Genomic DNA, 23,742 nt, shown 5'->3' with positions numbered 1-23,742 from the left:
AGGGATTTGAACCCCGACCACAAGACCCTCAGTCCTCTCCCCAGACCTGTGGCACATGGAGGCGCTCTGGCCCAGACGGGGTCAGGGTGAAGGTCAGCCCAGTTTGCAAGTAGCAGGAAGAGGCTTTATTAAAGGAGCCCCATGAGCTCCCCACCTGCCCCTGGGGTCTTCTCCACCCCCCTCCCCCAGGACCCCCACTTTTCTTCCTTCCTTTCAGCCCTGCTCCCTGGACCGAGGGCTGCCCTGAACTGTGGGAACTCAGGGCTGCAGATGGGGTGGAAGAGCCTTCCAGGCAGAGGGCACAGCCAGGGCAATGGCCCAGAGATGAGAATGAGCGTGGCAGGTTCTGGAATAGTGAGGAGGAGGAGGAGGCCGCTGAGGCCGGAGCCCAGTGGGCCAGGGGTACCCGTGGCCTCTTCCCAGCCTGCAAGGGAGTGTAGCTTTCTCTCTGAGGACACGGGGGGCCACGAAAGATTGTGTTATTTTAATTTATACTAATTATTATTTTTATTCTGTAGGGTCTATGGTTCCCAAAAGCTGAAGAGCCCCTGGCTGTGTGTGGGGGGCCTTGGGATCTAAGTGGACTCTCAGACCACTGAGAGTCAGAAGCCCTGGTCCGGCCTTAGTACTGCCCAAACTCAGGTCCAGATCCCATTTTATGGATCAATAAACTGAGTCTCAGGCAGGCAAAGGCAACCAGCAAGTCAGAAGCACAGAGCGGGTTACACGTGGGGCTGTCTGACCCTAAAACAGAGCTGGCATCGGTGGCCTGGCAGGTAAGATTAGTCTGAATCCTTCTCGGGGGGTCTGAAACGCTCGCCACACCCAGCACCGGGGTCCAGCATTAGGAACTCAGATACGACCGAGCCAAAACGGCCGTGCGGGCGGCCACGCAAACCTGAAAATAAAACTGCAAGCCCCACCCCCTACCGCTTCTCGCGGCCTCTAGCTCAGAGAGTCCTGCCTCTTCCTTCATTGGGACGAGCGAAGGGGGCGGGGTGGAGGCGGGGCCTAGTTACGAAAGGCCGAGGGCCCCGCCAATCAGGCTTTCGCACTCTCCGATTGGCCCCGGTCGCTCTGCCTTATCTTTCCATCTCACTGTCCTACCCGCTTGTGTCAGGCCGTGCACTGAGACCACGTGCGCCTCCGCGCTGGAAGATAGTCCCTGCCCTCGACCCCGGCCGTTGGCCGACGGAACCCCAGCGCGCCCGCTCCAGGCTCCTGACTCCGTGGGACCTCAGCCGCGTTCAGCGGAAGCGTGGGGCGGGCGGCGGCGGCCGGGCGAGCGGGCAACGGCGGAGGGATCTGCGGACGGCGGCGGGGCGGGGCGCGCGCGGGGCGGGGCCTGGCAGGGGCGGGAGGCGGGGCGCGGCGCGGGGTGGGGGGCGGAACATGTCTCCCGCCGCAGGAAGATGAGGCAGCGGCGGCGGCCGCGGGCGTAGCGGGCCGGACCGAGCCCAACGACGCGGCCGGCGGGCACCGCGGGCTCCTCGCACGCCGCCTCCGCCAGCGCCTTGGCCGCGTAGGGCCCGCGGGGCGGACACGCGGGGAGCCGGGCCACGCGCCGCCGCCCACGCGCGCCCTTCGGGGCCGCGACGCCCCTTTGTCCGGGGGGGGCCGTTCATGCCGCCGCCCCCCGTGCGCTGCGGGCCGGGCCACGCCGAGCAGGTGAGCGCGCCGGGACCGTCCGCCGCTTGGTGTCCGGCGGGCCGGGCCTTCCCGCACGGCGGCGGGACGCGGGGACCCGGGGACGCGGGGCGGGGGCGGGCGGGGGGCGGGGGGCGGCGCGGCCGGAGTCATTGTTCTCCAACTTTGCGCGCTGGAGGGGGCCGGCGACGTGGAGTGCGCGCTCGGGCCCGCGCGCCCCCGCCGGCCGGCACTTCGGGAAAGTTTGCGGAGCCGGGCGGGGGCGCGGGGGGGCGCCGCGGGGCCGCCCAACTTCGCGGCGGGGCAGCGGCGTAGAGGCCGCGAGCGCCCCTTCCCCCGGGGGCCCGGCCGGCGGCGGAGTTTGGAGGGGAGCGAGTGAGGGAGAGGGAGCGTCCTTTTGTCTGCGGGGAAGGTGCGCCGCGCGCCTGCGGGCTCGGGCCGGGGGCCGGGCCGGGGGCCCCATCTGTTCCGCGCTCCGCGGGCACGGGCGGCAGCTTCGGGGCGAGCAGCGCGGTGGCAGTGGCTGCGCCCCGAGCTTCAAAGGGTTCCCGGGCTGCGCCGCCCGCACCGGCTGCGGGGGGTGGGGTGGGGATTGGTTTCCCGGGCCTCCTCCCACCCCTCCCCCCCCCAAAGGAAGACGTTTCTGCTTCTCTGCTCCCAGGGTGGCTTCACACGTCCTTCGAGTCCCCTTCGAGCCCCCAAAAGTTCTCGTGACACCCCAGAAGTGTTTCAGCTCTTCTAGAGAAGCCTGTTTAGCCCCCCCAGATCTGCCTTAAAATCGGTTTCAGCCACCCCACGAAAAAGTGCGGTTTCGTACTCTTCAAAAAAAGTCAGTTTCACACGCTTTCCAAAAAAGAAAAAGCTTCGCGGGGGAGGGGTTGCGCTGGGGCATCCGTTTCACACTCGTCTCCAGTTGGCAAACAAAGCGGGGGTTTCTCCGCTTCTGAGGTCGGGTCTCCCTCGATCTCGGAACCCCCTTTCGCTCGCGACCCCCGCCCGCACCTGGGGCTCGGGGAAGAGAAGCTGGAGGGACTTCACTGTCTGACTGTGGGACGGAGACCCTGTCTTCCTCTCTTTTCAGGGTGTGGGATGGGGCCCGGCAGGTGGATCCCCCCCATGCTAGAATGGAGTCCCTAGGGACCATGCGGGGTGGGGGGAAACCCTGGTCTTGGGACCCCCACCCCCGCAAGGGATGTTTTCAAAGTTGCTTAAGAATAATTCCCGGATACATCGTGACAATAAAACAATCTAGGGTGTTGTTTTTTTTTTTTTTCCCAGAATTTGGTTGTTTTTTATGGGGGGGAGGAGGTTAAGTGTAGTGGGAAGCTTTGCGGGTAGGTCCCTGCGCGGGGCGTCCCCCCTATTTAGTTGTGGAGCAGGAAGGGGGTTTCGCCGTCTTGTGGATTTCTTTCGCTTTGAATTTGGGGGTGACCGGGCCTTCAACGTGCTCTGACAGCTGCTGGGGGGGTGTCACCAAATTTCCCTTGGGGCGGGGCCGGGTCGCCCCTCCCCCTTTCTGGGGTGGGGCCAGTGGAAAGCCTGAGGGTGGGTGGAAATGGGAGAGGTGGCGGGGAGAGGGGCGGGTTCTGGCTAAGCTGGGAAGGGACCACTCCACCCCGCATCCAGTTTAAAATTTGCAACTTGATTCCTTGGTGGTCGCAGAGGGAGTTCAGGGAATGTACTCTGCGCTCCCCCCACATTGTTCAAACTCCCTGAGGGCTCTGGGGAGGGGTCTCTAGGGGCCCCAGTCCCTGAATTCTGGCTGTCCCACCCCCATGTCTCAGAGTCTGGGAGGGACGCAGCCTTGGAAGACCCAGATCCAGAGCAGTTAGAGGGGCTCTTAAAGAGCTCTCCCCCATCTGCTCACCTCGGCCACTGTCACTCATAGCTCTTCTTTTCTCCACCCCTCATCTCTCCTTGCATCCGTTGCGGGCACCCTGCAGGGCTGTCTCTAGGCCTGAGGAGCCCACCCCCGGCCCCTGGCTCCCCGTTGCCGCTGGAGAATGAACCAGCCACAGAGGATGGCGCCCGTGGGCACGGACAAGGAGCTCAGTGATCTCCTAGACTTCAGCATGGTGAGCGGCCCTCTCCGTCCCCCCCCCCCGTCGTCTCCCCCCTATCCCCCGCATGCCCAGCTGTCCACACTCCTGCGCCCCCCAGACATTGGGAAAGAAGCTTGTGCCAAAAACACTGCCAGCATCTGGACCTTAAGCTCCTATGGGTTAAAGAGCCCCAGGTGGGGCTAGGGGAATTGGGGCGCCCTCGGATGGATGGGTTGACGCCTCCGCGGCGGGGTGCAGCTTTGGGGCCCTTGTCGGCTTCCAGAGGCACCTGTCGTCATCCAGCTGTTTGCCCAGGCACAGAGTGGGTCCAACCCACCACTTTTCAGTTGGGGAAACTGAGGTCCGGAGCGAGGGAGGGACTGCCCATGGCCTTTAGCTTTTCTCTGGGGAGGCTTGGCTGTGAGGCCCCAGCTTGGCTCTGGGCATGCAGTGACCTTGCCTTGGGACCTGTAAAACTGTGTGATTGGGGTTATTCATGCTCTCGTGGGTGCCAAAGATGGTGGGAGCCCATAGTCTAGGTGTCCTCTGTGGAGACCTTCTGTAAATGAGGAGAGGTCACAGGCAGTGGACGTGTGATTCCTCAGTTTATTGACACGAGAGCCAGTGCCGTGGGTCTACGGGGTGGGGGGGGGGCAGGGGGATGTCCTCACACTTCCCAGGCGGTGTGCTCCATTTGACACAGCCCGTTCCCCAGCCAGGCCGATGGAGGTTCAGAGAGGGTACTGCCTTCAGAGGTCACACAGCTCAGGCGGGCCCAGGGAGGCTGGGAGCTGGACCGTCCCTTGGAGGGCTGGGGGCCTTGGTTTGCCTGTCTGTGCAGTGGGCCACCTGTGTCGGGGGGAGGGGGGGTGGTCTGCGTTTCCTCACAAACCCAGGAGCTGTGTGTGGACTCCCTAAATCCTGCCCCCACCCCTCCCCCAGCGAGCACTATTTTGGTTTGAAATGGGTTCAGGGAGGATGCTTTCGGTCTGAATTTAATTCTCTGCCGGTATGAGGCCCAGGCCACTGAGGTCTGTCGAAACAAAAGTCCCCAAACTGAAACGACATCATCCGCCCTGCGGAAAAACACAGCCCACGGGACGGAGCGGCCGCGGCTCCGGAAGGGCCATGCCGGTATTTTTAAGCCCCGTTTTATTTTTGCGTCCCAGCTGAGGAATCAGGGGTGCTGCTCAGTTGTTTTTTTGTTAAACTGACAAGTCACAGACCACTGGGCCAGAACAGACCGGCTTGGGGGTCAGGGGAGGGGGTGGTACAGGTTCTGATCTCGCCCCCCCCACACCCACAGCCTCAACCACTTGCCCACCACCCCCTGCTGTCCAGGGGGTCCAAACTCCCCCGCCCCCAGCTCAGACCCATTTCACAGATGAGGAAGGTGAAGCTGAGCATGCGAGGTGCCCAGTGTGTGTCCTCTGGGAAAACCCAGAACTGGATTTTTGTTCGACCTTCTTGTTCCCGTGAGGAGAGAGGCCCTGAGGCAGCCCCCCATCACAGGAGGCTCACACCCTTTTCTTCCCACCTGCCCCAGAGACACTGAGTTAATTTGTTTTTTTGAAACAAATTTTCGACTGAAAAGATTTTGAAGGGAAAGCGCTTCCTTGGGGTAGGTCCCTCTAAAGTCAACGAGGCAACTGCCAGTTCAGTGCCAGGAAAAGCGGCTCCTCCTAGCTGGTAAAACTGCACCTCTGCCCCAGCCCTGAGCTTCGCCTGCTAAGCTGGTGGCTCCGAGGGGGTGTGGGCCTCAGGTGGTCCCTGGGTCTGACGACAGCCGTGAAGGGCGAGGGGCCGGGGAGGGTGCTGTGGGCTTGCCTGGTGGCCCGACCGTGCTCCTCTGAGCTTTGCACGTGCAGAGGCCCTTACGTGCCCACGATGCCCACGTGCGTTTGGGTTTCATAACAGCCCGCACGGTGCGAACGCTGCGTCCGTTTCACAGAAGGGAATACTGAGGCTCCGAGGGGGATGTGGGGGCCTGGCTGGGCTGATCACAGACCTTCAGTGCCCGCAGGACACAGACCAGTTCCCTCCACCCACCCCACCCACCCCGTGGCAAGTGCCACGTCAGCGGCCCCTGGCACCCTGGAGGACGAAACAGAAACAGCATTGAGCACCACCCCCCTCAGACTCCTGATCCCCAGGCCTGCCCCTCCCCCAGTGCAAGCCTCAGTGTCCCCAGCAGGAAAGGGGCCCGCCTTGAAGCCAAGGCCCTGGGTGCGGTGAGCACAGCCCTGCCCCCGGAGAGGACTACAGACCCCGTGAGAACCCGAGTCCTGGGTGTGCCTGGGTGCACACCTGCCCCGAGTCTGCACTCGCCCTGCCAGCTCAGCCTGTGGCCTCAGTTTCCCCTTCTGGAGAACAGGGTGTGGGGGCAGGACCCCCTTTCCTGGGTCACTCCCAGGGCTTGTGATGCTGCCCCAAGTCATGCCCACAGAACGCACACCCCCATGTCCTGCTTGTCAGCCGCTCCCCACAGAGCCTTAATGCTGATTGCGGCCACTCTAAATTGCTTGGTCCCCAAAAGAACCTCTGAAACTCAGGCCGTTGGGGCAGAGCAGGGTCATGGTTTGTTTCTTCTGCAGCACGAGGGTTTGTTGATGTTGGGTTTTCCCAGTTAATGCTGCTAAGCTGTTTAATCTTGAGGGACTTAACACTGGGTTTGGGTGAGCGAGTTGGGGGGGTCGTGGCCATGCACTCACACTCGGTGCCCGCCCACCCGGGAGAACTGCACTGTCGTTGGCCGGGAAGGGTGCAGCTCTGAGCCCGGAGCCCGGCTCGTGGGGGCCTCCCCGCTCACCATCCCAGTGGTGGGGCCTGGCTGTCTTCCCTGCACTCCCACCGCTCGGGGTCAGGGACTCGTGGGGAGGTGGATGCCGGGCTCCTAGGGTGAAGGTCGGGGTCCGCGGCTGGGACACGGGTGGGACAAGCGATCCAGCTGGGAGTGTAAATGATCTCATTTTTTATAAAGCCAAAACTTGAAGAAAACTTTGGATCACTTTTAAGCGGATACATTGTATCAAATGCCTTCATGTTATTTCATTCCCGTAAAACAAATACAGAGGTAAACAGGGGAGTTTTCCCTGCTCCGGAGGGGCACCGGGGAGCCTCTTCCCACCAGGGCCCTCGGGGCGCCTCGGGCCTCCTGGGGGACAGGACCCCGGCAGAGCTGTGGCCCTGGGCTGTGCACCCCCCCCCTCACCCCCTCTTTCTCCCCGCAGATGTTCCCCCTGCCGGTGGCCAATGGGAAGAGCCGGCCCACCTCCCTGGCCGGGGCCCAGTTTGGAAGCTCAGGTAGGACCCCGCTGGCTGCCTGGGGGCTTCTTGTTTGCTTGAGGAGATCACCGCGTGTGAAGGGTGGGCCCATGGAGGGTGAGGGGGGCGACCGTGGGGTGGGGCTGGCTGCCGGGCGCAGCCTTGTGGACTGGGCACTAAGGGGAGAGGTGTTTGGGGGCAGCGCTCAGGCCCGCCAGGTGGAGTGGGGGTGAGGGGCCTGGGGCGGAGGTCCAGGTGCCCATGTGGGCGTGCGGTGGGGGGATGGTGAGCCTAAGGGAACCCCAGGAGGCGGCTGCCGCTGTGCTTGTGTGACTTGCCTTGGGGCTAAGGGAGGGAGCCCCGTGGTCAGTATGGTGTCACCGTCCACCCTGCCCCGAGAGCCTGGCCCCTGGTCCGGGTGTGGGGGACTCTGTGACTCACGAGGGCCTGGGTGAGCTGGGCACTTGAGCCTCCAGGGTCTCCTTGGCCCCAGTGGGGTTCTGGGTGTCCAGTCCATCCCCAGGGAGGGAACCTGAGGCCCAGGAGGAGTGTGATATGGAACCCCAGCTTTCTCCAAATCCTGCTCTGATCCTGGCTGTTTTCATTCAAGTATGTATTAGGTGCTGATCGTTGATGAGACCTGGCACTAGCGTGATCACCTGGCCTGGTTTGTTCGAGGTCTGGGGGGGGTGTTCCTGGGATCTGGGACTTTGAACGTTCCAACTGGGGTCATCCCAGGCACACCTGGATGAGCTGGTCACCCTGCCTGGTACTGAGTGCAGAGGACATGGCCCAGGGAGGACAGATGGCATGGCCTCAAGGAGCATAGAGCAGGGGTCAGGTTGCAGAGTGGTGGGGAGGGCAGTAGGGGCTGTCTCCACAGAGGTGTTTGGATGTTTGAGCAGAGGCGTGGGGGCTCAAAGGCCCTGGGGCAGCACCATGCCTGGCGAGTTGGAGGAACAGTGAGGAGGCCTGTGTGGATGGAGCAGAGTGAGGGAGGGGGAGAGGGAGGAGGGGTGGGGAGAGGAGGGGGGGAGGGCAGGCCGTGCAGGGCCTTGTGAACTTGGGCTTTTGAGAGGAGCCACGTGCATGGGGAGGAGCCCGCTCTGGCTGTCGGGAGGATATAGGGGACCCCTTGGGCAGGCCAGAGCTCTGCACGGACTTCAGTATCTTTTTGGGGTCTTGGGATGGGGGCCGTGTCCCCCCACGTCTCTGGGGTCCAAGATGGAAGGGTCTGTCTTTTCCAGATTCTATCAGGGTGTCTAGTGGGCTCTGGCTGGAGGAGGAGGGGGTTTCAAGGGTGGTTTGTACTCCCCCCACCCACCCCCTGCAAAAGGAGGGACATCGTGTTGCTGACCCCACTGCCCCACGCTGGCCTTCCTGTCCGCCTGAGGAAGTGGCCTCAGGGCTGGCCAGAGTCCTCCCTGAAGTGTGGAAATCCCCACAGGCCACCCTGCCTCCCCATTCCCAAAACAGCCCTGGGGAGCAGGGGGTGCTGCTGCTCCCCTGCCTCAGGCAGAGGGTCAGGCCCCGGCAGGCTTCCTGGAGGTGGTGGCACAGTCCCTCCCTCATCCTCCCCCCAGGTCATCCCCCTGCTCTCTCCTGTTGCCCAGTGTCCACTTGGGGCCAGTAACCCCCAAGGAAGGGGCCCCTCCAGGACACCCCATGCCTGGCCCAGCCTGACTGGGACCCCTGTGAATTTTGCAGGTTGATTTTGTGTGGTTTCTGTAGCTGTAGCCCGCTCAAGGGCCCTGCCCTGGCCACTTCAGGTGGGGAGGGTCCAGCCTTGTCCCGCTGCACATCGGGCTGAGTTTTCTTCTTCCCCACGAGGGTTGTGGTGTGGTTGGTCCAGCCCAGGAGGTCTCCAGTTCTGGACACACAGCTGGGGACCCCTTTCCCCAATTCATTTGAGCAGTTAGTGCTGTCTGGGGCGGGGGAGGGGGCACAGGACCGGGAGCCCTAAGACCTGAGCTTAGAGGTTCCCTCCTTGCTGCCACTTCAGGCACAAGGCAGGCCGTGTCACCTGACACAGGTGGTGTGACTGCAAGCCTCAGTTTCCTAGTCTGTAAAATGGGAGTCTCCCCATCGGCAGAGGGTTCAGCGAGTCCTTGGGCGTGAAAGTGCCTTATAAACTGAGGCGTGGGGTGCATCTCGGTGTCTGCCTTGAGGGGGTGCAGGGGTTCGCAGCTCCAGACCCGGGAGCCACAGGAACTGAGACTGGTCCCTTTGGGGGGCTCTCCCAGCTCTGAGCTCATTTCCCTACTCCCTTGTTGGTGGAGCTGGAGACTCCAGGGGAAGGTGGGGGGGGTGGAAAGGTTGGTGGTCCAACAGCGGGATAGGGCTTGGGGAAGTCACCCCTTCCTGAGCCTCAGCTTTTTTCATCTGTAAGATGGGTCACCGCCCTGCAGATGGGCAGTGTCGCTTTAAGGGGACAAGAGTTTCTGAATGCTAGTAGGTCACGCTCAGCCACATTCTCCCCTTCACCCTCCTTGCATGTCTTGGCCTAGTGTCTCTCTACTTAGAATTCCTTTGAGTCAACTTGCTTCTTTTAGATTCACTTCGAAAGGGCACTTCATGTTAGGAGAGGAGCAACCCAGGCCAGCGGGGACAGGTCTCTGAGGAGGGGTCTCTGAAGGTCTCGGGAAGAGGAGCTGAGCGTGTGGGGTGTGCGGGCTGCTTGCGCCGTCCCTGAGGCCAGAGGATTTCTCCTCATCATCTAGAGCAGAAGACTGCAGAACGGGGATAATTTTTCCACTCCCTCCCTTTTGGGAAACCCCAAGGCACAGATCTCTCAGTGGCAGCACGTCCTCTGCCACAACCTACAGGGTCCGAGGCCCCACGAGATATGGGGAAACACCTGCTGACACCGGAGGAGACGACGTCTTCCCTGTTTTCCTGTCTCACAGCTTTCCTGGTCTGTGTGACTCTAAAGGTAACGTGCCCTTGGGTACAAACCTAACAGGTAGGCAAGGCGGCATCTACCCTGGTTCAGCACAGCTGTGCGGTTATGGCCTCAGAGTAAGTTCCCGGCTAGAACTGCCAGCCGTGGACTTGCTTCCACAGTAAGAATGTCCCTCTGGCGTCCCAGTGCTGGCTGTTTCCAACCTCCTCCAAATGTGCCGTTTCAATGGGCATTTACATGTTAATCATGGGCGATTATCTTTCCAAAAGCAGATTGGCCAGATGAGTTATTTTTTGATGAATTTCTGATCACTACCCCCTTTTTTTCTTGGATTTAGTGAACTTTTTATTTTGAAATAGTGATATATTCACAGGAAGTTGCAAAGAAATGTGCGGGGCGGCCCCACACGCCCCTCCCCAGCCTCCCCAGCTGTCAGTCCTGCAAGTTCCTCACATGACACCAACTCGGGAGGCTGACCTTGGTACGATCTACAAGAGTTTATTTGGATACTGTAGTTTATTCACAAGATCTGCGTGCCCACATTTGTGTGTGTGTAGTTCTGCTTGGTTTTATCCCGTGTGTAGTGCCATGAAGCCACCACCGTGGTCTGTTCAGAATTGTTCTATCGCCTCATGACCTCCCACCTGCTGTCACCCACCACCCACCACCCCTCACCCTAACGACCCCTGATTTACTCTTTTCCATCTTCCCAACTTTGTTGTGTCGAGAATGTTACATACATGGAACCATACAGCATGGAACCTTCTGAGATTGGCTTTTTCTGCTGAGCACAGTTCCTTGGAAATCCCTCCAAGTTGTTGGCTGGATCAACAGCTTGTTCCTTTTTATTGGTATCTGGTGAACTTTTTAAAACAACAGCAACAGTAACACTTATCAACAGCAACTTAAGTCAACATTTGTTGAGCGCTGTATGCCAGGCACTGAGCCTGGATAGTTTATTCTGAGTCCTCACTCCTCACAGGTTGGTGAAATAAGGGCGATTGTCATCCCCATTTTACTTACGATGAAGCTGAAATTCAGAGTTTATTAACCATCTCAGCTAGCCACCCAGTGTTGTTTCCCTGTAGTGTCTTGTACTGCTGCACTGTGCTGCACTTACTGATTTGTAAGAGCTTTTTATAGAGGAAGGATGTTAGTCTTTTGTGATCTGCAGCCTTTTCCCTAAGTTTTCACTTATAACCGTTGTTGATGATGGAGACTTTTAATTTTCCTCAGTGCTTTACAGGTTTCAGTTTTACGTTGTCAAGTCTTCTATGTTGTTCTAGCTTTGGTGCCATTTCTGCAAAATCCTTGAGAATTATGATGACACAGTCCATTCTGCATTGCAGATGTGACAGTCATGAATGTGCCTGTACCTCATTCCATCAAGTTGAGGAATATACGGGAAAAGATGCTGGAGGGCAGAAAAGCATGCCTTTGCAGTTCTTGGCAGAGCAAAAAAGTGAAAAATAAGTGGGAGGTAGAGAACCTCAACAGTGAAGTGATCAAGGTTGAGCTTATGCAGCAGTTCCTGGCCAAGGGCACACATCCAGCTCACCCGTGGGAGTGCTCAGAACACACACCCCTGGGCCCTGGACCCAGAGACACTGATAAAAAGCCTGGGATGGGGCCTGTAAGAGTTTCCAGGCAATTCTGAGGGGCACCTCCAGTTAGAAGCCCTTACCTTTAAAGGCCATGCCTTGTAAAAGAGATCATACCGTTCTTATAAAAATTGGTCACATACCGTGCACAGAAAAAAACCTGTAACATAAAGAAAGTGACCAAAAAAAAAAAGTGACCAAAGTATAAGCCATATTCTTTGAGAACAATGTGGTAAAACTGGAAGTGAAAGACCAAAAAGCGTAGAAATAAGTAAAAAGCTTAATGACTTGGAAATAACAAAATTGTTTTTGGTTTACCTCTTGGGTTAAAGAGGAAATTAAAACAGGCTAGACGGAAATCAGCAATAATCTAAGCACACTGAAGCTACAAGGTGCAGCTAAAGCTGTATTTAGGGAAGAATCGTAGCCTTTGACAGTTTTCAGATACAATGAAAAGAAATGGAGTAAGCATTTAATTTAGGAAGTTCTAGAACAACAGAATAAACTCAAGAAAACCTTTCTTGGTGGTTCGAAATACCTGAAAGCATTTCCTAAATTGCCATTTACCCATGAATTTTTGTCTCATCTTTTTACCTTCCTGTTACTTTAGTACTACCTGGTGTCAGTTACCGTAGCTTTTTAGAATTACTACTAAATTTTTCTTTTTTCTTTTTCTTTTCTTTTCTTTTACTTGGCTGTGCGAGGTCTTAGTTGCAGCGTGTGGGATCTTCGTTGCCACATGTGGGATCTTTAGTTGTGGCGTGTGGGATCTTCATTTGTGGCATGTGGGGTCTTTAGTTGCAGCATGCAGAATCTTTAGTTGTGGCATGTGGGGTCTTTAGTTGTGGCATGTAGGATATAGTCCCCTCTCCAGGGATCAAACCCCAGGCCCCCTGAATTGGGAGTGTGGAGTCTTAGCCACTGGACCACCAGGGAAGTCCCCTAGTTACTTTAGCTTTGTGGTGTTTTTATAGTCTTCAATTGTTGTTTTTCAGGGTCCCCCACCCCCACCCCATATTCAGACATGCTGATTCTTCTTCATGATCTTTAGAATAACTGTTACGTCTCCTCCCACATCCCTCCAAAACAAACAAGCCTACCTGTTGGGATTTTGATGTTATGTTAAATTCATAGGTAAATTTCGGAAGAACTGTTTGTGTTTATAGTAGTGCATTTTCATATTTTAAGAACTTGGTGTTTTCTTTCTTAAGTTTTGACCCTTAATATTAAGTTTTTAAGATAAACTTTGAAAATGAAAGCATAAGGCACTTAGCCATTTTATAGTTTTCTTCCTTAATTTGCTCACATACTTTTGCAGTGAGGGTTGTTTCTAGGTGTTTTAGGATTTTCCATGCTGTGGTTTGGGGATCTTTTTTACCATATTTTCTACCTGGTTGCCTCCTGACATCCCCTAATTATTTGCATTCTTCCCTTGGCTTGGTTTTCCAGGTAAATCATCCTCAGGTCTCTTCCATCCTGGTGCGGAGGCCATGTGCCTTTTCACATCAGCAAGTGTTCGTAGAACCACATTGGGTGTGTGCTGTTTGGCTTCTTGTCAGCAGGACCGGGCCTGATCCTGGCTGTTGATTCAAGATAGATCTCTCTGACTGTCTGTGTTTATCATGTTCAGGGCGTTTCCTTCTGGTCCTATGTGACCATCCACGCGAGTGATTGGCATCACTGTGGTGTGTTGGGTGCCTCAGGACAGCCCCTGGTTTCCTCCTTCCCCACGTCCTGACGCTGTCCATTAATGGTTTTTCTCACCCAGCTATTCCCTGAATTTTGGGTTTGGTCCATATCCTTGTTTAGCTGCCAGACCAGATCTGCCAGCATCCGTTTTGCATTTTGCCTGCGTTCCCATGTCGTGTGGCACTGAGGCTTCTTGTGGCTCCCTGCCGTGTTTCTGCACCAGTTTCTCTGGAACAGTCTCCAGCAAGTGGGGCCCCCCATTCTCTGGGCACTGGGGAGCAGACTGCCACCCTGTTTGCATGTGACACCTTCCCCAACTGCTTTATTTCTGCTGCGGCGATTGGCCTGTTGCGATTTTGTCCACTCCTCTTGTAAATTCTAGCATTTTGTTCGGGGGGAAAAAAATCATCCGTTTCAGGCACATTTAAAAATGGTTCATGTTGCATTCTTTAATAATATAGGAATCCGGGCTTCCCTGGTGGTGCAGTGGTTGAGAGTCCGCCTGCCGATGCAGGGGACACAGGTTCGTGCCCCGGTCTGGGAGGATCCCACATGCCGCGGAGCGGCTAGGCCCGTGAGCCATGGCCGCTGAGCCTGCGTGTCCGGAGCCTATGAATCCATGTCTCAGTCCTGAATCTACTTATTCTTTTTGTTCCCTTGTCCTGGACCCAGCTGTCTCGTGTCTGTATTGACTTTTTTCCCAAAGAATCTGCTTCATTGACGAATCGATCTTTATCAATTAACTGTTTTTCTCTTCACTACTTCTATTTAATTTAGTTAATTTATCCTTTTTTTTGCCATGCCATGTGGCTTGTGGTATCCTAGTTCTCCAACCAGGGATCGAACCCGGGCCCTGGCAGTGAAAGCGTGGAGTCCTAACCACTGGACCACCAGGGAATTCCCCACTACTTCTGTTTTAATTCCTCCCGTTTTTTTAGTTTTTCTTTTCTTTTTTCTCTTTTGACTTTTGAATAGAAGGCCCGTTTGTTTATCACTGTTCTCTCGCCCAGTAATCATGTTGAGGGTTATAGATTTCCCTCCGAGGACCACTTTGGCCATATCCTGTTGGTTTCAATAATGCGTATTTTCGTTATTTATTTTTTTATAGATTCTTGGTAATTTTTTTTTTTTTTTTTTTTGCGGTACGCGGGCCTCTCACTGCTGTGGCCTCTCCCGTTGCGGAGCACAGGCTTGGTATATCTATGTGCGTCGGATTGTCTTCCTGAGTCACTCGTTCCAGAACTGTTTTCTGTAGGTGCTGTGTTCTCAGCTCTCAAAACAATTGAGTCTGCATTTGTCTTACACTTTCCATGCTTTTATTTTAGGTTTTCCCGTCTTTATACTTTTTCCTTGCAGTCGTGCCTGGTGTTTTTTCTTGGGTTGGGTTTGGAAGGCTGTGCTGCTGGTGGTTCTAATGGTTTTAGGGAATGTGCTGAAGCCTCCCGAGTCTGGCTCCTTCCGCCTCAGGAGTGAAGTCACATCTTGTTGTCCTGCAGGAAAGCGTTCCTCCCCAACCCTCCTGTTTGGTATAAACACGTTGCCACTCTTTAGAAATGTTGTTTCTCTTTGTTCACAATGTTTGTGTCCGGCTGAGAAACTCGTGTCCTTACTGTGTTCATTCTGCCACTTACGAGGCTTCAGTCTCCTCATCTGGGAAGTGAGGTTGATGGCGGCCACTTAAGGGTTCAGTGGGATAAACCACAGGAAGTGCCTGAAGCAGCACGACACCTGCGGGCTCTGGTGCCCGTTCTTGGGATGGCGTCGAAATTCCACTTAGTTTAACTTAACGCGTGGCCCAGATGTGCTCAGCATCCCTGCACCATTGCGTCCTCCAGACTCGCAGGGTCTGTGCTGGGACTCCCCTCCCTTGGGGTTGTTCTCCAGGGAGGGGTGCGGCTCTGGATGTGCACCTGGCTCCTGCCTCTTGTGAGGGGCAGTGGGTTGGGGGTGGAATTCCTGGGCCCTCGCCTTCCTTCTCTCAGCTCCAGCCCCATGGGTGTGTCATCGTGCGCGCGCAGCCTCCAGGGAGCGTGCGCGGGTTTTTCCGGGTTTTTCTCTAACTCCAGGTTTGGGTGTTTTTCCTGTTCCTCCCGGGATGCCGGCTCTGGTGTCTGGGCTCGTGTTAGGCCCTCGTGTCTGTTGTCTCAGAATCCCCCCTTCCCTGGTGTTTGGGGGCGTCTCCAGAACCCACCCTTCTGTTCGATCACCTCTTCTGCATTGTCACTTCTGCCTCGCCGCCTCTGACGCTTTTTTTTTTTTTTTTTTTTTGTAGTACGCAGGCCTCTCACTGCCGCGGCCTCTCCCATTGCGGAGCACAGGCTCCGGACGTGCAGGCTCAGCGGCCATGGCTCACGGGCCCAGCCGCTCTGCGGCATGGGGCACGAACCCGCGTCCCCTGCATCGTCAGGCGGACTCTCAACCACTGCGCCACCAGGGAAGCCCCTGACGCTGCTTTTAAAATCTCTTGTGAATTGGCAGCAGAAACTTCTTAGTTTTTCCTGCTTTGGCTCTTACTCTCTCCCTGAAGCCTTATCTTCCTTCTATTCTACGGCACCCACAAGCTCTGCAGTTGCCTTGAGGGCGCGTGGTGGTGGTCTTAGATATGTTTCTGGGATAAATCCTAAATCTGTGAATGTCCATCTTCTGTGTTCCGCGCTTGTTTCGCCCTGGGCCTGTTTCTTGCAGGGAGGTCCCAGCTGGGATTCTGAGCTCATACTTGGCTGAGCGGTGGGGTGGGCGAGATCCTCCCAACCTCGCCGTTGGACAGAGGGGTCCCCCTTGAGACTGAAGCAGGATGGGGTCTTTCTGCTGTTGCTTTGGTCACGAATCTGAAATTCACAGGAGGGAGGGGGCAGGGCAGTTTCTGCAGCTGGGGGACCCCGTTCCTCTGAATTACCACGCATCTGTGGGCCCCCCACCTGAGGACCAGCTCTGCCCATTGGGGAAGCCTCTGGGGTTGGGGGGTTGCAGCTCCGGGGGTTCAGGAGAGGTTGGGTTGGACCCAAGCCCTGGTTTGGGGGACCATCTGCTCTTGGAAATGGTGGGCTGTGCCCTCCACTCACTTCCTCTCCAGCCTCAGATCCGCCTGCTTGGGCGCAGCTCCAGGTCCCCTGTCTCCCCACCCCCACTTTCAGGGGCAGCAACGGCAAGGGCTGTGAGCCGCTCGGGCACTTTTCCTCCAGCCACTTGGAACCTGCTCCCTCTGGCGGGAGCTCCCTGGCGCCCTGGAATTCCTAGCAACTTTTGAAACTCTGAAGGCCAGAGACAAGCGTAGCTGCTTGTGAACACGGAGGGCCGAATGAAAAAGGGGGCGCATATAAGGGATGAGAGGGTCTGGGGCATGTCGTGCATCTCCCCGCAGCTTTCCTTCAAGTCTGAAGTGATGTAAGAGTTCAGAAGTTGCCCCAAACATCACAGGAAGAGAGGTGAGGACCCCACTGGCCCGTGCAGGGAGGCCCCGGCCCACTTGAGGAAGGACTTTCTCCTGACTCACACCTGTGTTGGGCTTGCCCCTCATGAGACCCCAGGTGCTGCTGAACAGGCCACCATCCCGTTTCTCGGGGATTTTAATTCTAAGGGGAAAAAGCCAGAGGGGGAGCTGACGGCCTTGGGGAGCTGATAGTGGCGGGAAGAAAACACTTACGTGAGGACCAGCAGACGGCTGCCCTCAGGTGCTGTTAGTTTTTTCTCAGCTGTGATCATGGTGCGTGGTGGTTATTTTTATTGCCGTTGCTACTTTAGTCTTTACCTAGGGGGCCACACGTCCAGCACAGCAGCCGCTTAGCCACACAGGGTCATCTACTCGTGCGTTAATTAACATCTCGTCGAGTGGGGAGCTCTTTCCGCCAGTCCCGTGGTAGCTGCCTGTGACCGCAGGAGGATGGCACTGCCGGAGGACATTGTGATTGGTTGGATAGTTATCAGAGCAATGAAGAGGCCAAAAACAGATACTTGTCGAGGTTGTTTGGGGGCCAGCCCTGTTCAGGCAATGCTGGGGACAGGGGGCCAGCAAGGCAACCTCCCTGACGGGCGATGAAGGTGTGGGGACCACTGGGGCAGAGCTTGGGTCGGGGTTGGGGATCTGCTCACTTGTTGGGCAGGGAGGAGTGAGCTGGGGGCGAAGGGCGGTCAGGGAGGGGTCTAGTCTTTACCCTGAGAGCAGTGGGGAGCCATGGGAGAGTCTAGAGGGAGGGAGGAGAGGCAGGTTTTGCTTCCAGAAGCTCCCATCAGGCTGCTTGGGGTGGAGTGTGGGCAGGGAACCTGGGGTGGGGGGGACACTGCTGTACGGATGGGGCTTGACCCAGGGGACACAAGGCCGAGCCAGGCTCTGATCCGAGACCACGGGTAGGGGGCAGTGGAGTGAGGGAAGGGGAGAGCACGGCTCCTGGGATTTAGCCCGGGCACCCGGGTGGGGGGGTGCTGACAGAGCTGGGGCTGCAGCACGAAGCCCCTGACGACCATGGCTACGTGACAGGTTTGTGGTGGGGACGGTGCAGGGCCATGCCTAGGCCCTGTGACCACGTCTTCTCCACACTCCAGGTGCTGAAGTCTGGTAGTCTGGCTACTTCATACGGAGGGACTTGCTCCTGGAATCTTCTCCGTGCCTGGGTCAGCAGACCTTCCCTGTGAAGGGCCAGACAGCTTCTATCGCAACTGATCTCTGCGTTGTAACCAACACCGCTGTATACAGGGAACAAACGTCCGTGGCCATGCGCCAATAAAACTTTACTGACAAAAGTAGGCAAGGGCCATACTTGGTCCAGTCACAGTTGGCACACCTGCCCTGGAGGAATCAGCTGGGACGGAGGCCCCTCAGAGGGGCCTGCCCCCCCATGTCATCCAGCCAAGGGGGTGTCCGACACCGGCTGGAGCCCGGGCTGGGCGCGTCCAGCTGTGCCACACTGGTCATCCTGGCGGCAGCCCTCACGGTGGGCAGTTCTGTCACCCAGGCTGTCTCGGATCAGATCTGAAACTCCGAGGGGCGGGTGGTGCCCTTGGGCACACCCAGCCCTCTGCTTGTCCCATCTCCCACCTCTTCCTGGGGGCAGGGCTGGGTCTGAGCAGAGAGATGACCTTTCCGGGGGCTGCCCTGCCACCACTTCACCTCCAGCACTTCAAAAAAAAGAAATTATATTGTGACAGCAACGTTTCATTCTATTAGTACATTTTAATTAGAACGTGAATAAGAGATGTTATGAATATTCATGATTGGGTTATTTAAAATGCATAATTAACCAGTGGGGGGTTAATAACTATTAATGGCAGCGGTGGGGGAGGGCCCATCCCTCTTTCTGTTGTCTGGTCTCCAGCAGCGGGGAGGCTGGGGCTGGGTGAGGGGGGTTTTACCAGAAAGGGCAGAGCAGGGCCTGGTTGCCTCTACCTGAAGCTTGTGGGGCCCAAGTTGGAGGGGTCCCTGGGTGTCGGCCTCAGGAGCGCCCGTCACCCTGCCAGCCCTCGGTGGTGGGGTAGGGGGGTGGGAAGGCCTGGCTTTGGCCTTGGACCTGGCCTCCTGCTCTCTTGCTCAAGGGTCCTGGCGACTCTGGGGCCCGTGGTGGATGCCCATGGGGGTGGGGGACCCAGAGCCGAATGAGCTTGTGGGCGGGCACCGGAGAGCGAGGGGATGACAAGTAAGTGGCCGTGGAGGGAAACGGGGGCTCGGGTGCTGGGCCTTCTACCAGGGTCACCCCCCCTTCACCAGCTGCTCTCGGCCCCAAAGCCCAAGTGGGGACTCAGGACCTTGGGGTGCAGACACCCCAAACCTGGCAGCACATGTTAGATGGATTTGTGGAGACCATGGGAGCTCCGTCTGACCCCCTGCCCACCAAAGCAGCCCCCAGCTCCCCATTGTAATCACATTGGAAATTTTTGATTAGAAAACGGAATCTAACCGAGGTATATGAATATTTATCAGACTGGGAGATTAACATGCATAGTTATGCAAATCAGACAGCAATTAAACACCAACTCCCCAGGGGAATGATTAACTCAGAGGCACCAAAAGAGAAGGATGCAATTTGAAAGAAATTTCTGGTACAGATGCGCAGAGGAGGGCGGGGTGAAGGATTCCGGCTGGGGTGTTTGGGATGTCCACCACGTGGGGTCGGGGGTGGGGTGGGGTACGTCCCCTGGCACAGATGGCAGGGCTGGGCACGGCCTCTCTGGCTCAGCCTGGCCTGGGCAGCTTTGACTCAGACTCGTACGTGGACACCCCCAGCCCTGCAAAGTAGGGCGTGTTTGTGACCCCATCTGAAGAGCAGGGAAACTGAGGCACAGGTGGGAGGGGCCCGGGGACTGCTCCCGTTCTGCTTGTGCAGGCCCTGAGCCCCGTGGCCCTTGATGGACGGTGTTGGAGCTCACGCAACCGGGAAGGGTGCAGGCCCGTGTGCCTGCCTGCTGGGAAGATCCGGGTCCTGGGCTGGGCCCCTGGGCTAGTGTTCAGGGAGATAAGGGCCCTGCCCTGCCCACCCTCCATCGAAGGTCCTTGTCCCCACGGTGGCTAACCCTGCCACACCTGGGCCTCCCGGGCCCCGCCTATCTTACCGGATTGGATTTCTCCTTCCCTGCCGCCAGCCTGTGCCTGGCGGGTAGTCCGCGGCAGCTGCCGCTGTTACTTCAACAAAGGGACAGCCCCGCCTCTCGAATTGCCAGAGATGGGAAGGGGGAGGCTCCCACTCTCGAGATGAGAGATATCCTTCATTCCCATTCCCTGACGCCTTCATGAGCCTGGGCCAGAGGGCGGGACTTGGGCCTGGGGAGGGAAGCCCAGAGTGCAAGTGAGGGCTCCGTCCAGGGTGGGCTGGGAGCTGCACGGGTGGGTAGAAGTGTGCCAGCAGCAATGGCAAGTTTGCCAGCAGCTGGTGGTGGAATTGTTTCTTGGGCCGTGGACCCAGAGGTCTGCTTAGTGCCGGTGTGTCCGGGGTGCTTGCCGCTGGCAGTGGTGTCACCATGGGTAGTGCTAGGGTGGGTGCATCTGGACGGGCTCCAGCTCCAGGCTGGGTCGGGAGGGGCCTGGAAAGCTTCCCAGGTCGAGTGAGGGCTCCCCGAGGCGATGCGGCTGGTGTGGAGCGGCCAGGGGCCGGGCCCCTAACCCTGCCTTCCTGCCCTACAGGTCTCGAGGACCGGCCCAGTTCGGGCTCGTGGGGCACCGGCGAGCAGAACAGTTCCTCCTTCGACCCCAGCCGGGTGAGGAGCCCCTGGAGGCCTGAGACCCTGGGGTGGGGGTGGGCGAGCGCGAGGAGAACCCCGGCCTGGCCTGCAGGTGCTTTGGGCTCTGTGGCGCGGTCACATCCTGACCCAGAGGCGTCCCTGAGCCTCCCTCATCCCTGCCCGTCCCCTCTACAGACCTACGGTGATGGCGCCCACTTCAGTGAGTCCCACGGCACCCTCGCTTCGTCCACATTCCTGGGACCTGGGCTCGGAGGTGAGTGTCCACGTGGTCCCTGCCCCCACCCCCGTGCCCGCTCGGTCCTCGAGCACCAGGGCTTCCGGGATGGCCACCCAGAGCAGAGGACACAGGTGGGGACCAGCCAGGTGCCTGCCGGGAAGTGGACTCCGGAGTCCTGACAACCTGGGGAGGCCGAGTCTGAGGCCGGCCCCCTCGCCTGCTCTCCCCAGAGCACCGGCATCCTGACCGTGAGAATCAGCATCGGGACCTGGGTGAGGGTCCCCTCTCTAGCCCCAGTTTCCCGACCTGCGGGGATGGGGATTCTCAGAGCCTTCTGCGTAGCCAGTGGTAAGGACTCACCTGGCTCCCTAGGCCCGAAGGCCCACCCCCATCTCGCAGATGAGCAGACTGAGGCTCAGCGAGAAGGGACCCGGCCTCTGGGACCCTCAGGCCCTGGTTGGGTGTCCGAGCGCTGGCCCTGCTGAGCCTGGGCCCTCCCTGTTCTGAGGGAGTGTCGGGGTGACTGCCAAGCTGGCATCTCTGGAGGTTGAAAGGGGCCGGGGGGTGAGTCAGCTCCTGCCTCAGGGCCTGGGCTGCGCACTCCTGGTGCTCCTGAGACACGAGGTCCTTGCACATGACAGCCGGGTGAGGTAGGCTCCTTTGGCACCGTCCCCAGCGGTTCCCAGGCCGAGGTGCATGGCGGCGGGGTTGGTGGCTGCTGGGGGAGGTGGGTGAACTCTCGTTGCCGGGCCCAACCAACCAGTGGGGCAGCCAAGGCCGGAGGGCCTGGGGTCCAGCCCTTGTGGACTGGCGCATGGAAGGAGCCAGACGGGCGAGCGTGGCCTGGGTGCAGTCCCAGGCAGGAAGGGGGAGCACAGTGTCCGGCACCCACTGTGTCTAGCGGGAGTCTGTGTGCATCTCCCAGACCGGGATGTGAGGGCTGGCCGGGTGGCCTCTGCACCTGCCACGACACCGGTTCCCCTCTGCTGTTCCTTCCTCCGGCTTCTTCCTGGCACGGGCAGTTGCCACGGCCGGGCCTGGTCAGCAGGGCCCAGAGCCCAGCTGTGCCACACACCCGCCACACGCCCCAGTGGCCGAGGAGCTCAGAGAGTGCAGCAGGGAGCCCAGGCCAGGCCCAGCGAGACAGTGGGGAGGTGGGCGCAGTTTCGGCCTCCCTGGGCCCTGGTTTTCTTGCCTGTGGACTGGGGCTGGCGATAGCCATGGTGGGGCAGCGGGCGGTGAGTGCCAGGCCCAGGGGGCGAGGGTCGCTCTGTTCCCGTGGGGCCCCCAACCTGGTCCAGCTCCTCGATGAGACCTGGTGGGTCTGCTCTTGGTGTCTGTCCTCCTTCCCCCTCTCATACTCTGATGCCCGGGCCCGGTGCATGGCTTGGGCACCCGCTGTATACCCACAGGGCTCGTGGATCTCGCAGGTCCCCTCCCAGAACCTCTGTTTTCTCTCCTTGCCTCCCTCAGCCTTCCTTTCAGGATGCCCCTGCTTGGTGCCTGCTGTACGCAGGGTCAAACCACAGCAGCCCCACCCTGCAGTGGGGAGCCCAGAGCCCTGGCTGGGCTGGCCAGCTTTGCTTCCCACGTCCACCCTGGGAAGGGAGGGAGGAGTGCACCCTCTGGACTGGGGGCGAGTCCCTCTGGCCTCCAGGCTGTGGTTTGTTCATCCCTAAATGGGCCCCGTGTCGCCTGCCCTGAGCTTGAGCTGGTGGGCGTGGCCTGTGGGGCATCTGCTGTGTTGGTAGGAGCGTGGTCCTTCTCCCTGTCCCCTAAACAGCATTTGCTCCAAGAGTCCACTTGAAATTGTCCTTTTAAAATCAAGGGGAGAGGGAATTTCCTGGTGGTCCAGTGGTTAGGACTCGGCACTTTCACAGCCGAGGGGCACAGGTTTGATCCCTGGTCGAGGAACTGAAGTCCCACAAGCTGTGCAGCGTGGCCAAAAAATGAGTAAAAATATTCAAAAAATAAATGGATAAAGGGGAGAATTCCCCCACACCCCCTGCCCAGTTTGAGAATAAACCAAATTAGTCAAGCATTCTGATTTCTTGCTCACGGTAAGGCTGGTTAAGGTCCGCCCTCAGTCAGGACAGGTGCCCAGCTGAAGCCAGAAACAAACTGAAATTGTTCAGGTACTGATGGATCCAGGGACCTGCTTCAGGCGAGGCTGGATCCAGGTGTTTGTGTAGCTGCAGGAGTCTGTTCATACCAGCTGCTCTCTCGGGCAGGCTGTCCCCCCACAGCTCGGTCTTGCCCACCCACACAGAGGAAGGGCTCCTTCGCACTGAGTGGCTTGAATCAGCATCCCCAGCGATGCCACATGCTTGTTCGTGAGCTGACCCTGTCCAGGAGCTGGGGAAGGAGCCCAGGGCCTGGGTGCTGAAACTTGCAAGATACCAGGGACCTCGACCTGTCCCCTGGGAACCCAGCACCCTGGGGAGTTGACACCTCATGACCTTGAACAGAGGAAACCAAAGCTCGAGAAGGGCAGGGGTGGGGAGCCGAGTCGGTGCTGTCCCGCTCTGGGGATGGGGCACGGGGGGGCCCTGGCGGGTTTGCAGAATCCTCTGCAGGTCATCTGGGGATAGCGTCTGGCTGGAGCCCCACTTGTCCCTCAGCCCCTCGCCACTTGATGGGGAGACCAGTGTGCCACCACGGTTTTCAGTGTCGTGAACTTGTGGAGAGCCTGCTGTATGCGGGCGTGTGCCGGCCTCTGGGTCAGCTCCGGGTGACCCTCCTTCCTCTTCCACAGGCAAGGGCGGCGAGCGGGGCGCGTACACCCCCTTTGGGAGAGACGCAGGGGTCGGCAGCCTGACTCAGGTGAGGCTGCGTCTGCAGGGTGGGCAGGGGAGGGCGTGGGTCCCGTCGGCCCCCAGTGGCCCTTGGAGCCTGGAGAGCCCACGTCTCCAGGTGGTTAGGGATGGGAGGTTCCCAGTGGGGGCCACAGTCACCGCTTGACTTCTCACCCCACCTTGTATTCCCTAGTTTTAATTTGAAACGAATTCATCCCAAATTGCCTCCTGATCTGGGAAGGCTCAGCCAAGTGCTGGTCACTCTCCAGCAGCCGCTGAAACGGGCCCGGTCCATGGGTCAGGCCGGGTGGGTTGTCGATGGGGAAAGGGGAGGCTGGGGTCCAGCCTGTGGGGCCCTGTGCACAGCTGAAGGGGTTCCAGGAGACACCTGCCCGCCCGCCTGCCCCCAAGTGGCAGA

General features: G+C 58.4%; 1 protein-coding gene across 17 annotated transcripts in view; it reads left to right on the top strand.

The window, feature by feature from the left end:
* The first annotated feature begins 1,394 nt into the window (after positions 1-1,394).
* The window catches only part of TCF3 (transcription factor 3), a 35,859-nt gene continuing 13,511 nt past the window's right edge, over positions 1,395-23,742 (top strand). For 16 of the 17 annotated variants that reach the window (XM_027085622.1, XM_027085614.1, XM_027085616.1 and 13 more), the window contains exons 1-6: positions 1,395-1,668; positions 3,591-3,722; positions 6,920-6,992; positions 20,254-20,327; positions 20,487-20,565; positions 23,285-23,352. In XM_027085622.1, the coding sequence (XP_026941423.1) occupies positions 3,651-3,722; positions 6,920-6,992; positions 20,254-20,327; positions 20,487-20,565; positions 23,285-23,352 (366 nt within the window). In that variant the 5' untranslated portion in view covers positions 1,395-1,668; positions 3,591-3,650. The remainder of the gene's footprint in view (positions 1,669-3,590; positions 3,723-6,919; positions 6,993-20,253; positions 20,328-20,486; positions 20,566-23,284; positions 23,353-23,742) is intronic. The other variant, XM_027085617.1, reaches the window with a different exon arrangement.

This window comes from Aethalodelphis obliquidens, unplaced genomic scaffold (genome assembly GCF_003676395.1).
Source record: "Aethalodelphis obliquidens isolate GAN/ISIS:26980383/991018 unplaced genomic scaffold, ASM367639v1 scaffold53, whole genome shotgun sequence".
In the NCBI taxonomy this organism is placed as follows: Eukaryota; Metazoa; Chordata; class Mammalia; order Artiodactyla; family Delphinidae; genus Aethalodelphis; species Aethalodelphis obliquidens.
This window is presented reverse-complemented; position numbering and strand designations above follow the sequence as displayed.